The 15,685-nt window shown below is 40.0% G+C and overlaps 1 protein-coding gene across 1 annotated transcript; it reads left to right on the top strand.

Moving 5' to 3' along the window:
- Nucleotides 1-6,023: 6,023 nt before the first annotated feature.
- On the top strand, nt 6,024-8,720 carry LOC127948472 (2-oxoglutarate receptor 1-like). The gene is made up of 2 exons (XM_052544925.1): nt 6,024-6,243; nt 7,425-8,720. The coding sequence occupies exon 2, from the start codon at nt 7,433-7,435 to the stop codon at nt 8,453-8,455; it is 1,023 nt and encodes a 340-aa protein (XP_052400885.1). The 5' UTR covers nt 6,024-6,243; nt 7,425-7,432; the 3' UTR covers nt 8,456-8,720.
- Nucleotides 8,721-15,685: the final 6,965 nt, after the last annotated feature.

The raw sequence follows: 15,685 nt of genomic DNA, 5'->3' as shown, positions 1-15,685 counted from the left end.
GTGGCAGGTTAAACTTCCTCAGCTGGCGAAGGAAGTACAACCTCTGCTGGGCCTTTTTCACAATGGAGTCAATGTGAATTTCCCACTTCAGGTCCTGAGAGATAGTGGTGCCAAGGAACCTGAATGACTCCACTGCAGTCACAGTGCTGTTCATGATGGTGAGTGGGGGGAGTGCAGGGGGGTTTCTCCATCTCCACTGTTTTGAGTGTGTTAAGCTCCAGGTTGTTGAGAGTGCACCAGACAGCCAGCTCTTTAATCTCATCTGTCTCGTCACCGTCCTGAATGAGGCAGATGAGTGTGGTGTCGTTTGCAAACTTCAGGAGCTTGACAGAGGGGTCCTTAGATGTGCAATCATTGGTGTACAGGGAGAAGAGCAGTGGGGAGAGAACACAGCCCTGGGGAGCTCCGGTGCTGATTGTACGGGTGCTGGATGTGTATTTTCCCAGCCTCACTAGCTGCTGCCTGTCTGTCAGGAAGCTGTTGGTCCACTGACAGATGGAGGTGGGCACGGAGAGCTCAGTTAGTTTGGGCAGGAGGAGGTTTGGGATGAGCGTTTTGAAGGCCGAGCTGAAGTCCACAAACAGGATCCTCACATAAGTCCCCGGTCTGTCTAGGTGTTGCAGAACATAATGCAGTCCAATGTTTACTGCATCGTCCACAGACCTGTTTGCTCTGTAGGCACACTGAAGAGGATCCAGCAAGGGTCCAGTGATGTCCTTCAGATGGGCCAGCACCAGTTTTTCAAATGACTTCATGACCACAGACGTTTGAGCCACAGGCCTGTAGTCATTTAGTCTTGTAATTTTGAATTACTTTGGTATAGTGATGATGGAGCGTTTGAAGCATGAAGGGACTTTGCACAGCTCCAGCAATCTGTTGAAGATCTGTGTGAAGATGGGGGCCAGCTGGTCAGCACAGGATTTCAGACAGGCTGGTGTAACATAATCTGGGCCTGGTGCTTTTTTCCTTTTCTGCTTCCGGAAGACCTGGCGCACCGCATCCTCACTGATCTGAATTGCAGGTTGTGGGGGAGAGGGGGGATGCAGGAGGTGTGAATGGTGAGAGCGCTTGATTGGAGATGTGTTCAGGGCGGGTTGCAGGAGTTGTGAATGGTGTGAATGGTTGTGTGGGGAGGCGTTCAGGGCAGGTGATGGGTGTTCTTCAAACCTGCAGTAAAACTCGTTCAGATCGTCTGCCAGTCGTTGATTCTCCACAGTGCTGGGGGGTGGTGACTTGTAATTGGTGATCTTCTTTAGACTTTTCCACACTGATGCGGAGTCGTTCAAAGTAAACTGAGTCCTTATTTTTCCAGAATAATTCCTCTTTGCCATTTTTATCCCATTTTCCAGTGTGTATTTAGCCTATTTATACAAGACATTATCCCCCTTCATGTAAGTATCTTCTTTGGCCTGACGGAGCTTTCTGAGTTTTGCAGTGAACCACAGTTTGTCATTGTTGTAATTTAGATGAGTCCTGGTAGGAATGCATATATCCTCACAGAAACTGATATATGATGTTACGGTCTCTGTGAGTTCATCCAGATCGGTGGCAGCAGCTTCAAAAATACTCCAGTCAGTGAGGTCAAAACATGATTGTAAATCCTGTTCTGCTTCATTAGTCCATCTTTTTACAGTCATTAATACAGGTTTAGCTGATTTTAGTTTATGCCTGTAGGTCAGTATAAGATGAACCAGAAGGTGATTAGAACATCCCAAAGCTGCTTGTGGAACAGAGTGAAATGCATCCTTTATTGTGGTGTAACAGTGATCCAATATATTCCTGTCTCTTGTGGGACATGTAACATGCTGTCTGTATTTTGGCAGTTCACGGGAGAGATTGGCTTTATTAAAGTCCCCAATAATGATTACAATGGAGTCTGGGTGTTGTTGTTCTGTCTCTGTGATCTGATCAGCGAGTTTCTGTAAAGCCAGACTTACATGCGCTTGTGAAGGAATGTAAACACTCACCAGAATGAACGAGTGAAACTCTCATGTGGATTGGTCTGGCAATTCTGTGTTCTCTTGGAGTCAGTCTTGTCTTGGGTCTTGTTTGGGTGCTGCCTTGTCTCCTGGCTCCGTGTCTTCTGTTTTTCAGGTTGAGGAGGTAGATCTCCCCAGGGTCCTGGAGGGGTAGCACAATCTTTGTCTGGTTTTCAGTAAGTCCCAGGCCACATTCTTGCCTCCTCATCGACCGTATGACTGTGCCATCAATCTCCTCCCAGGCACTTTTCCACCTAAGGGTCGTCATAAATCCTTAAATTCTGGCCTAATCTGGAACCCTTCCTCACCTGCTGGGGCTAGTTCCTTTCTTTAAGAGGGATGACTCCCTGCGACCCTGCATTGACTACCTGGGCCTTTATGACATCACTATAAAAAAACGGTATTCTCTGCCTTTGATGTCGTCAGCCTTTGAGTTGCTACAGGGAGTCTGGATCTTTACCAAGCTAGACCTCCATAATTCCTACTATTTCATCCGTATACATGAGGGGGATGAGTGGAAGACAGCATTCAAAACCCCAACACTTTGAATTCTGTGTCCTACCTTTCGGGTTTACTAACGCCCCAGCTGTCTTCCAATCCCTGGTGAATGATGTGTTGAGAGACATGGTAAACAGATTGTCTTTGTGTACCTTGAGGATATTCTTATCTTCTCTCCCTCTTTTTAGGTCCACAGTCAACATGTCTGTCAGGGGCTACAACAGTTGCTGGAGAACCAGCTGTTCATCAATTGGGAGGAAGTTGTGGTCTACAGGTTAGAGACTTTAACTCCTATTCCTAGGGTTGTGGGGTCGAGTCTCGGGCTGACAATAACATGCCTTAGGTGCCCTTGAGCAAGGCACCGCAGCATAAATGGCTACCCACTGCTCCGGTTATGTGTGTTCACAGTTTGTGTGTGTGTTCACTGCTGTGTTTGTTACTCTTTGGATGGGTTAAATGCAGAGCACAAATTCTGAGTATGGGTCTCCATACTTGGCTTTATGTCACATCACTTAAAAATCAAGGCGAAGAAGTGAATGGTCCATGCCATTCTTGGGGCATATAACGACGGATGGGATCAAATCTGATCCAGCTAAGGTAAGGGCCATGGCTGAGTGGCCACCAACTTCTATAGACAATTCATCAAGAATTTTAGCCTGGTTGCTGCACCCTTAACAGCACCTCACCTCACCTAAGGTACCGTTCAGATGGAATGTACGGGTTAGGAGGCCTTTGATATTAAGTCCCGTTTCATCTCTGCTCCTGTTCTGTGTCTCCCAGATTTTGAACGGAAATTCATTGTTGAGATGGATGCCTCTGATGTCGGGGTCGGACACGGTCCTGTCCCACGCTGGGCACTTTTTTTGGGGGGGGGGGGGGGGGGGTGGGGGGATGGGATACTTTTTTTTTTGGATCGGATTTCTATTTGTAGATTTCTGGAATTAGCAGGGGCTCTAAAATGGCTCCAAGTTTTGCATCCCTATTTTGTGGGGTGTCTGAAGAACAGTTTCTATTCAATAAAGCATTTAATCCATTTATGAAATATATTGTTTTGTGGAAACGTTACATAGATGACATCTTTTTCATTTGGAGTGGCACAGGAACTCAGCTTGCATTGTTTTATGAATTAGTTAATGCAGGCAGTGATGCTTTAACAATTACTGTAGATGCTCTCCTAGATCAAATACTTTTCTTAGATGTTAATGTGATTCTCACAGAAACTGGACTTGTAACTAGCTTGAATCATAAACCTACTGATTGTAATACGCTCTTACAAGGATCTTCATATCACCATATTTGCACATTGCTGAGATCGATCCCAAGTTGCAATACATTTTTGGTCTATTAGAGACCTCCCAATTTGCACAACATGCTGGTTAGGGCAGATCTGTCAGTTCCACCACCAATACATTTATTTAGTCATATACCTTTTGGTAATTTCAAGTGTGGTCAACAATGTTATTTGACATATAAAACACAAACTTTCAATTATCCCTCTTCTGATAAAATGTAAGATCCAAGAAACGATTTCTTGTAAAACAACCAACGTTATTTATGTTGCGCTGTCCTTGTGGACAGGGCTACGTGGGTAAAACAAGTAGACAACTTAAACATAGTATTGATGAAAATAGATGTGCAATTAGGCACCATGACCCTAGAAGTCCAGTAAAACAACATTGCTTTACCCTGCTCTAACCTTTCAGTAAATGAAGAATAATAATAATTATAATGACAAATAATTTAATGACTCCTTTTGTATTAAAGAACGGATTATACAGAGTTGCCCCAAAATGTATTTGGACACAAAGTTCTATTTAAACACACACACACACAAACACAATATGTTGAAAATGAAGACAGTGAGTATATGTGGCTGTGTTTATGTTTATACTAATATCTTGAACTTGAGTTTGACCAGCATTAGCTTTTCTCTCACTATTGACCTGCAGTTCCATCATCAACCACTAGAGGTTAACAAACGCTTGTCTACTACAGTAACAGTAACAATCTCTCACTTCATGTCGCTATTTAACATCTTTATCACCCAGTGTCCGCAGTTAGCTAAGTGCATCACACTCAAATCATGAAATTGCTCATTTATTGCTTCAAATAATGCCATGATATATCAGTGGTAGAAGCAGTAAGCTATAGCTAATTCAGTCCATGATGTTTGCTTGTGCTATTCAAAGAAGGACATTCACATAAAGAGTTTTGATTGGACAAAAAACAATCTGTATCAGTATTTGCTCAAAAGTATAGGGAACAAATTCTATCATATTTAGGAGCATTTAGTTTATGGACAACCTCAAAGCTAATAGATGTAAAAGTTACCCAGCTAACATGTTCTCAAAAAACATCTTTTTTTTTTTTTTTTTGATTTTTAGCTGGGTAAAAACCACAAACTCAATTGCAGTTTCATGGGGTTGTTTAAAATTCATTATTTTCTGTGTGAAGTGTGGGTAATTTTACATTGTATGCATTTTGCTGATGCTTTTATCCAATGGGACTTACAGTGCATATACAGTACATCAGGTCACACATTCTGTGGGAATCAAACCCATGACCTTGGTGTTGCTAGCCCCATTTTAAATTAACATAACATGAAAAGGTATGCACAGCTCAAAATAAATAAATAAATAAATAAATAAATAAATAAATAAATAAGTTATCTTATCTCATTTATCCATTATTCCTGTTTTGTTTTTTCTCTGAAACATTTAAGTTGGACATATTTCATAACTTGTCTTAATAATTTATTGAACCATTTTGAGGGAATCAATCCCATGACCTTGATGTTGCCAGCACATTTCATATTAAAATAAAAGGAAAATTAATATGCACCCTTGACCCTTCAAAAATCCATTACAAATAATATATGTGTACCTCTGCTGTATCATTTTCAGTTTACTATTAGGATTCACTAAGACTGATCTTGCTGAGAGGGAATGTTCCGGCAAGGTTATGAATAAATGTTCTTATAGTAATATAGAGAATGTTCATTCAAATTTGTCTGGTTGTTTGCATTTATAACAGAATCAGAACATTCTAAAAACATTTAAAAGTGCAATATTATATTCACTTAATGTTCCCTTATCATTTGCATAACCAAGAAACATAAAAAAAAAAAAAAAAAAAAAAACTTTTAAAACACTGGATGTTCTGAAACTTGATGAGAAATAGATCTTATTTTTTGTTAGTTGAGATCCTGTTCAGGATTGATAGAATGCCAGTTAAGACGATGCATTATTTATTTCTCTTGGAACAGTGTTTGTAAAGCTGATAATTGCACCGCTGCCTCCCGCACATGATCATTTTATTAAAACTGGCATGTAAACCCAGATGACACATGGCACAAGAATAAATGCGGTCTTGGATGAGTAATAAAACATCTCCAAACAGGTGTTCTTAGGTGTATCATGTTAATACAGCATTGACAGCAAAGGAATTTACCAGTGACACACTTTCCCATAGTCAAGTATCATAACAATGAGATCACACCTGTCAGGCAGTAACTGTAAATCCCGCCCATTTTCCCATGTGTTCACGGATTGCAGACCTACTGTGTGTCAGCCGGCAGATGGTTCAATGCGGGTGTTCGGATGTGACACACAAGAATGCAAATGAATAAGATCTGCAAAAGATATTTACCAGGAACTCTTCCGTAGAAGAGGAAGGATCAGCTCGGTGGTTTTAAACTCTTCAACTCATCACCACAGTCCTTTTCACTGAGGATCCACCGGCTGAATGTGAAGCATCGGAGCCCATCGTAAGTCTTCATTCATTTACTCCCAACTGTGTTTTTAGATCTCAGTATTTTTGTCACTGTCATATCTAACAATACATTTACTTGAACGCAAAACTGCATAGGCTGTTGAATATATTTTCCATTTTGGTCACACTTTATTTTAGGGTCCAATTCTCACTATTAACTAACCATTAAATATGATTTTGCCTCAATTAACTCCTTATTTGCTGCTTATTAATAGTGTATTAGGTAGTTGTTAAGTTTAGGGTATTGGGTAGGATTATGGATGTCATGCATTATATGTACTTTATAAGCACTAATAAACAGCCAATATGTTAATAATAGACATGCTAATAAGCAACAAGTTATTAGTGTGAACTGAACCCTAAACTAAAGTGTTACCTGAATTATTAATGCAAAAAAGGAAAGCTGCAGTTTGCTAAAGGCATAGTGTTATAAGACAACTTCACATTTCAATTTGCGTAAGTGTAATATTTCAAGGCAGGACAAAGACTTTAAATTGAAAAAACATTATTTATACAGTATATATTGTTTTAATTCTTCAAAACATTTCTCATGATTTTGTGTTTAAGTATTAAGTTGACCAATGATATAAATAATGTACTGATGATGTGGTCTAGATAACTCCACAGGAAATATAAAAAAAATGCTGATGAAAATAAAAAGTTTTAATCCAAATATAACATGATTTCAAGTGAAAAACTAATTATTCTAAATAGTCTAAAAAAAACTTAAGTTAATATTTTCATTATTGCAATGTAATCTGCAGATTTTGTTTTCCTGGTGGAGTTAATACATGTGTATATATATATATATATATATATATATATATATATATATATATATATATATATATATATATATATATATATATATATATATAATTTAAAATTTAATTAAATGTAATGTCTATTATTATTGTAGTTGTTAAAATTAATACATATTTCACATAAAAATAAATGTTAAATAACTATTACTCCAAAGCAGTTTCAAACCATCTTGGAATTACACAAGTGTTGAAATGCACTGTTTAAATAGAGACAGCATGCAGACTGCTGTGTTTGAATAACCTTTATGAAGGTATTGTGTGAAATCAGGTCTAACAAACCGAACCAGGAATTATCAGTTAGACAAATGTTGCATGCAAGCTTTCTAACAATTTTTCTTCATTCCTGCTGCAGGAACAACCATGAGCAACATTTACTATGGCCCGAGTAACAGCTCGATTGACAACTGCACTGATGTGGACGATCTGATGAAGCGATACTACCTGCCCGTGTTTTACGGCGCGATCTTCATCGTAGGTGTGGTGGGCAACATCACCGCTTTGCTGGTCTATGTTGTTAAAGTCCGTCCCTGGAAGAGCAGCACCATCATCATGGTGAACCTTGTCGTCACCGACCTCCTCTTCATGATCTCCTTGCCCTTCCTGACATACTACTACAGCCAAAACGACTCGTGGACGCTGGGCATCACTATGTGTCGCTTCACGCGCTTCATCTTCCACTTCAACCTCTACGGCAGCATCCTCTTCCTCACCTGTCTGGCCATCTTTCGCTACGTGGCAATCGTGCATCCAATGCATGCACACAGCATCAAGAAGAAGCGCTGGGGAACGCTGGCATGCATCCTGGGCTGGACTGTGGCGGTCGCAGAAATAAGTCCCATTTTTAACCAAATTGAAATGAAGGTGCAGGACAACAAAACCTACTGCTTGGATCTTGCGAGCAACAACCCAGAATTCATGTGGCCTTACAGTTGGGTGCTGACCGTGCTTGGATATCTGGTTCCTCTAGTCGTGGTCTGTCTTTGCTATTGGCGCATCATGAAGGAGCTAAAGCAGGGTCCGCATAAAGAAAGCAGGAAACGGGTTAGAGCGAGGCGGCTCATTGTGTTGATTCTGACGTGCTTCATTGTGTGCTTTTTCCCTTTTCATGCGCTACGGGCTTGGAGGATCTACACAAAACTCACTCCGGAAACCAACTGCATGCTGGACCGCTGGGCTCACGCCGCCTATATCATCTCGAGGCCGATCGCTGCAGTCAACATCATTATCAACCTGCCACTCTATACGTTATCAGGGGATTGTTTCAAGCAGGCCTTCATGGAAATGTTCAGATTTGATCGGCTCATGTCGAAAACTAAAGAGATTGTTGAAGTGGCTGTGATCAGCAAACACACAACTAAGATCACGCATGACGAAAGCAGCTGAGATTCATGATGGTGTTTGAAATGTACAGTCAACGATGAGCCAAAGTCAAAGGATCAGTGAAACAGCCGACATTTGAAGGAGTTCTCCACCATGAAATGACTTTCTGTCATCATTGACTCAAGTTGTTCCAGATCTGTATGACTGAATGCAAAAAGAAGATATTCTCAAGAAGCAACATTGGACCCTATTCACTTGTTATTGTTAACTCATATTAAAAATTAAAACCAAAAAATTCCTTTTGTTCATTAAAATAAAGCTGAAATGAATACATAATTATTAGATGATAATTTAAACTTTATAAGGTTATTAAAATGACTAAATAACAGATATTTTATTTTAAAAAAGAAAAATGTAATGAAAGCTAAATGGAAATATGAAATATGATCATATTACTTCTTGTTGCAAGAAGATGCAAATGCATATGTTGCAATGCTTTTTCCATTATCTACGCACCAGGCCTACCTAAAAGCTTTTTAACTGTTTTAATATTACATCAATATGCTCAGCCTCAAGGGGCTTTCTTTATACATTGTATTTTATAGGTGTGTTGAGGTCATGGGTTCGATTCCCGATAATGTATGAATGAATTAAATGTACATATTGAATGCAATGGAAGTCGCTTGAAATAAAATGTCTGCCAAATGCATGAACGTAAATGTGACCATGGAGTCTGGACCATAAAAATAACTCATACAAATCTTTCAATTGAGATTTATACATCATCTGCTGAATAAATACTATGTCCATTAATGTATGGTTTGTTAGGATCGGACAATATTTGGCAGAGATAAAACTATTTGAAAATCTGGAATCTGAGGCTGCAAAAAAATCGATATATGGAGAAAATTGCCTTTAAAGTTGTCCAAATTAAGTTCTTATCAATGCATATCACTAATCAAAAATTAAATTTTGATATATTTACAGTAGAAAATTGACCAAATATCTTAATGGAACATGATCTTTACTTAATATCCTAATGATTTTTGTCATGAAAGAAAAATTAATAATTTTGACCCATACAATATATTGTTGTCTATTGCTACAAATAAACCTGTGCTACTTATGACTGCTTTTGTGCTCCAGGGTCACAAATGTGCCATTTCAGAACAAACAACTTAAGTCATAAATAAATAGCCCTTTCATTGCTGTTGTACATGTAATGTTCTCTGTGTTTGTGCCAGTCTTGACTTGATTATGGTGTTATGTTTCTTTGTCATACAAGATTGACAGCAATAAAAGTGACTAAAATTACATTTGCATTTACTTTTCTAAATACTGTACATTCAAAACAGATAAAAACATTGAAAAAAAAGTAGTTTGAATGATATCTGCATTGCACAATTAACTCGACAGAGTGCTATTTTAGTCAGAACGTCAGTGCCTTTAGTTGCTCAAGTGATGTTTTACATAAGTATGTCTGTATGTAGTTCTGGTTTATCAGATTTCATCAGAAAAAGGCATGCCTGGAAAAACAGCACCAGTTTCCTGCTTTTTAATTGTTTAGATGCATTGTTTTACAGAAAAGAAAGAGGAAATGTGAATCTCGTTCAAAACTTACTGAGAAGCAAGTAAGGGTGTGTAATTATCGTAAAAGGTTTTTGTTGCATTCACGTTTTATATGGCAGATTTCGAAAAATAAAGTGTTTTACATAATAATGTTTTGTTTTGTAATAAACACTGAAAGGGTTAGTTTACCCCAAAATTATGATTACTCACCCTCATGATATAATAATAATAATAATAATAATACATTTGATATAGTGCCTTTAAAAGTTGCTTAAAGTGTTCTACAAGCAAACATAACAACAGAGAAAATAGCTAACTTTAAATACAATAAATAAACAACAAACCATGCAAAAATAAAATGAATAATATTGTTAAAGCAATCCTAAAATAACCTAGCACCTGGATTTTGTAGATATTGCAGTTTGTTAATGACTAGAATGACAAAAGAGTTTATCAACCTCTCAGCAACTGAGAATGACAACATAGGACATGAACATAACTGCATTTCTGAAGTGATAAAAGGCCTCCTGTAGTGAATCAATATGTTTTTGTAAGTGGCATGTTTTATTATGGATGGATGAGCTTTATTGGACTTCTTTTGGACTGTTGAAAAAAAAACACACCAAGAAAAAAAAAAAAAAAACGCACCCACTGCCAATTTAAAGCTTGGAAAAGACAGGACAGTTTTTTTTTTTACAATAACTCCAATCAATTAGATATACACCTACTGTATGATGCCTTGAGTGTTAATCATGGGCTAATTTTCCTTTTTGGGTGATCTAACCCTTGAATAATGCAAGTCATCACTTTAGTGGAAGCGATTAACTTTTTTCTGTAGTGAAATCAAATTAGTTCCTCAACAACTTCACCTTGTATTAATTATCTCAGGTCAGAAATCAGGTCAGATTTCATCAGTTGTTCACACAATGAGGAAACACTTCCACTAACCGTCAAACCCGGACAAAAGGAAGAATCAACTTCTGTACATTTATTGTAAATCACTGGTTCAGCCTCCAAGGCGATTAACTCTCTAGAAAAAAGTTAGTGAATAAAGAACAGTAGGGATTTCCCAAGTTTCCGGTTTAACTGTAAAAGCTGTGTGCTTCAATGAAAGTATATTAAGACTAGGCACGCACAGTTATACAAAAAAAAAAAAAAAAAAAAAATATATATATATATATATATATATATATATTTATATATATTGTGGCCCGAAGCAAAACTATAGCTGATAGGCTATAGAATAAAATATAAATATTAGATGAAGAAAAGTGAAAAATACGTACAAAAATTAAACTAAAACTGAAATGAAAACAAAGCTAAATAGACATATTAACAAAACAAATAATAACAAGCACATAACAAAAACGTTCATTAACATTTAAATGTAAGTATTTAGAAATATAAATACAAATACAAATACATATATATATATATGGTCAATAAAATCCACCCTCCTGGGAACTCACCTTGATCCTCGTGTGTGTGTGGGGGGGGGGGGGGACGCGTGTCCCGAGCTCTCATCATCCTGGAAATGGAGCTGGCGCATACCCATCCCATGGCCACCTGGGGGCCTAGAACACCGTCCAGCACATACGCGACCGCTTCCACGGGCCGGGCCAGGCCTGGAGGCCGAAGTCAAACGCTTCTGTCAAGCCTGTCCCACCTGTCAACGGACATCTCCACGCACCCCTCCCCCCAGCCCCCCAGATTTCGCTGCCTATCATTGAGGTGCCCTACGAGCTGATCGGAATGGACCTAGTGGGGCCGCTGCCGAAGTCCGCCCGGGGACACGAACACATCCTGGTCATCCTGGACTATACCACCCGCTAACCCGATTCCATCCCCCTCCGCAATGCCACCGCAAAAGCCATCGCCCAGGAGAGCTTTCTACCAAATAGTCAGGTCGGCCTACCGTCCCAGATACTGACTGACCAAGGCACACCTTTCATGCCCCAGGTTATGGCTGACCTCTGCAAGCTCCTCCAAATCAAACCACTCCGCACCACCGTATACCACCCGCAAACGGACAGCGTGGTTGAGCGCTTTAACCAAACACTGAAGCAGATGCTGCGTCGAGTGGCTGCTGATGACAAGCGTGACTGGGGTAAGATGCTGCACTATGTCCTGTTCAGCATCCGGGAGGTACCCCAGGCAATGGCATTACAACAGGGCGGCCCAGCCACGGGAGTTTCAGCCAGGAGACCACCTCATAGTCCTAGTCTCCACCGCCGCCTGTACATTTACATTTACATTTACATTTAATCATTTAGCAGACGCTTTTATCCAAAGTGACTTACAAATGAGAACAATAGAAGCAGTCAGGTAAACAAGAGAACAACAACAACAATATACAAGTGCCATGACAAGTCTCAGTTAGTCTATTATAGGACGCATAGCCAGGTGTTTTTTTTTAAATAAATGAAAAGACAAGAAAAGGAAAAGTGCTAGTGTTAGTTGGTTAAGTGTAGGCAAAAAAGATGATTCTTGAGATGTTTCTTGAAAGACACGTGGCCAGCTGGACTGTAAATTCTTGGCCAGCTGGCCACCTTTTCAGGTGACATCACGGAAAGGATTGGCCCTGTCCCCTACCCAGTCTGGCAGCCCGGAAGACGGAGAGAAGACCAAATATACCATGTGAAACTCCTGAAGCACTGGGTTGGGACCGGGCCCCAGCTTGCGGCCCTCGCTCATCTACCACCCGTGGCTGTTGACATGGATCCGCATCTCTCTGCCGCCCAAAAGTCGGAGCTGCAACACCTGGTCAGTCATTTCACTGATGTGTTCTCTCCCCAGCCAGGGCGGACCCACATACTCAAGCATGATATCCACACAGCACCCGGAGTGATCTTCCGGCAGTGGCCCTTTTGTGTTCCGGAGGCTCGGTGACACGCTATCAAGGAAGAGGTACAGGATATTCTTAGGTTAGGGACCATCGAGCCATCACGCAGCCCCTGGTCCAGCCACATTGTCATGAGCCCGAAGCCCGACGGCACCTTCTGCTTTAGCAATGACTTCCGCTGCTTGAACGAAGTCTCTGAGTTTGACGGCTACCTGATGCCACGGGTCGATGAGCTGTTGGACCGCCTGGAAAGAGCCCAGTACATTTCGACACTCGACCTCACCAAGGGCTACTTTCCTTAACTGAGCAGGCCAAGCCGAAGACGCCGTTCTTGACCCCTTATTGGCCACAGGCTGTACCGGGTCCTACCCTTCGGCCTGCATGGGTCTAATGGACGTCCTCCTGCGGCCCCCCCCCAAGCCTATGCGGCCGCCTACCTAGACAATGTCGTCTTACATTCTGAGACTTGGGAGGATCACCTGGAGCGGCTACGGAAGGTGTTGTCGGAACTTCGCCGGGTGGGCTGACCACCAATTCCCGTAAGTGTCACCTGGCCCTCACTGAAGCCAAGTACCTCAGCTACCAAGTGGGGTTGGTGGGATATTACCGCTGTTTTATCCCTAACTTCTCCTCCTTAGCCTCTCCCCTGACAGACCTGACCAGGAAGGGGCAACCAGAGAAGGTCCCGTGGAACCCGGAGACGGAGAGCGCATTCCAGCAGGTGAAGGCCGCCCTTATGTCTGAGCCTGTGCTCAGGGCCCCTGACTTCAATCGCCCCTTCCTGTTGCAAATGGATGCATCCGATACCGGGTTGGGAGTCATCCTCTCCCAGGTCCTCGATGGTGAGGAACACCCGGTTATCTATATCAGACGAAAGCTGTCCTCAGCGGAGTGACGGTATGCGACCGTCAAGAAGGAGGTACTGGCCATCAAGTGGGCAGTTCTGGAGTTCTGCTATTACCTCCTAGGCCACAAGTTCACCCTGATTACGGACCACACCCCTCTACAGTGGATGGTGCGGGCGAAGGACACCAACCCCAGGGTGGCTAAATGGTTCCTTGCGCTCCAGGACTTCCACTTCACCTTACAACACCGGGCGAGGATGGCCAACGCAAACGCCGATGGTCTCTCGAGGATATGGTCACCTTTCACAGGTGGGGGGGGGGGGGGGGGGGGTGAAAACTGAAAATGAAAAAAAAATATATATATATATATATTAAATATTTATACATACAAAAAAACTACAATAAAATTAATTATAAGCACTATACATTTTTCTAAATATCCTCTTTTGTGTTTTTAATCAGTTTAACTTCTTGTATAGAACTTTTTATGTAACTTCTTATATCATACTACTCTGCATTATTATAAAAGCAGTAAGACACTCAAAGTCGAATAAGCTGAAGTGATTTTACCATGATTAGTGCTAATCATGTTATTCAGCTGAATGCACAGTCTAAAGTGGTCTAACCATACAATTATACATTTTAAAGGATCACATTCTCTAGACCTGCAAATCAAAATTTTATGGTTTGTTTTGACATGGTTGCGCATCATGACTTTAGTTTTTGCATCTCAGACAAGTTTTGTAACCTGTAAAAGCCATCGTAAAAGTTGACACACCGCTGACTTCTGATGCTTCAGAGTGTGACTCATTAACGCAACAAAAACAACTGTTTCTCAATCTACCTGTGAATAAGGTAAGAATAGAAACGTCTGTTATCTTCAAAGAACTTTCTTAGACCAAGCCTTCTCTTTCGTAACTCAGAAGACGTATGCAGTTCTGAGATTAAGGTTCATTAAACATCAACTTGATTTCAGATGTTTATACTACACATTTAGAAAAGTACATAAAAACTACATAACTAGTTAGCAGTTGAGCAAAAAAGAATAATGCAGATATACAGACTTTTTTATTTTGGTGTCTTGGGCAAATGAAAAACAAAAAACAAAAGTAAGATTATTGAGAATTTTTTATCAAGAAGACTCTATTTGCTCTCCAATCAATGCCATTATAGGATAAACAACTGTAATATTAAATAGATCTTATGTGCTGCAAATTAACAATCAGAATTATTAGGATATATTGATCAATATGCACTGATAATCACCAATAACTTTTATCAACACTGAAGGTTTTAAAACCCCAAACTGTACTTCAAGTTAACAAATCCCCTGTATATTTACTGCTACGTGGAAACAAGATCACAAAAGCTGTTTCATAACATCACACAATAGAGTGGTATTTTGCATTTCCCTGGCATTTACTGTTTTATTTCCTGGTTTCAAGTGCATTTGACACGCGATGGACTGAAACCAGTTTACACACTTCTAGAAAGGTGTAAGGAATAATAATTGACATCAGAGCTGTATGGGTAGTTTGCTTTTTTTATGCAGCATGAAGAGATAATTGCAGATAATTGGAAACAGTAAGATTTGGCAATGAATGAAGAAGATCTGATCAAAAGGGACCGTAAAAGACTTTTGCATTGTTATAAAAACTACTTTAAATGATGTTTTTGAACTTTCCATTCATCTGTGAATCCTAATAAAAATAAAATGTATCACAGTTTCCACACAAATATTGGGCAGCACGACTGTTTTCAACATTGATAATAATCAGAAATGTTTAGTAAAATGCATATAAGAATGATTTCTGAAGATCATGTGACACTGAAGACTGGAGTCATGATGCTGAAAATACAGCTATGCATCACAGAAATAAATTACAGTTTAACAGATATTCACATAGAAAACAATTATTATCTTAATATTTTACACTTTTACTATATCTTGATCAAATAAATGCAGGCTTGGAGAGCCTTCCTTTAAAAACATTGAACAACCCTTAATGTTTGAATGTGTTTATATGTGTATAGTTC

The sequence above is a fragment of the Carassius gibelio genome, chromosome B1, assembly GCF_023724105.1.
Source record: "Carassius gibelio isolate Cgi1373 ecotype wild population from Czech Republic chromosome B1, carGib1.2-hapl.c, whole genome shotgun sequence".
In the NCBI taxonomy this organism is placed as follows: domain Eukaryota; kingdom Metazoa; phylum Chordata; class Actinopteri; order Cypriniformes; family Cyprinidae; genus Carassius; species Carassius gibelio.
This window is presented reverse-complemented; position numbering and strand designations above follow the sequence as displayed.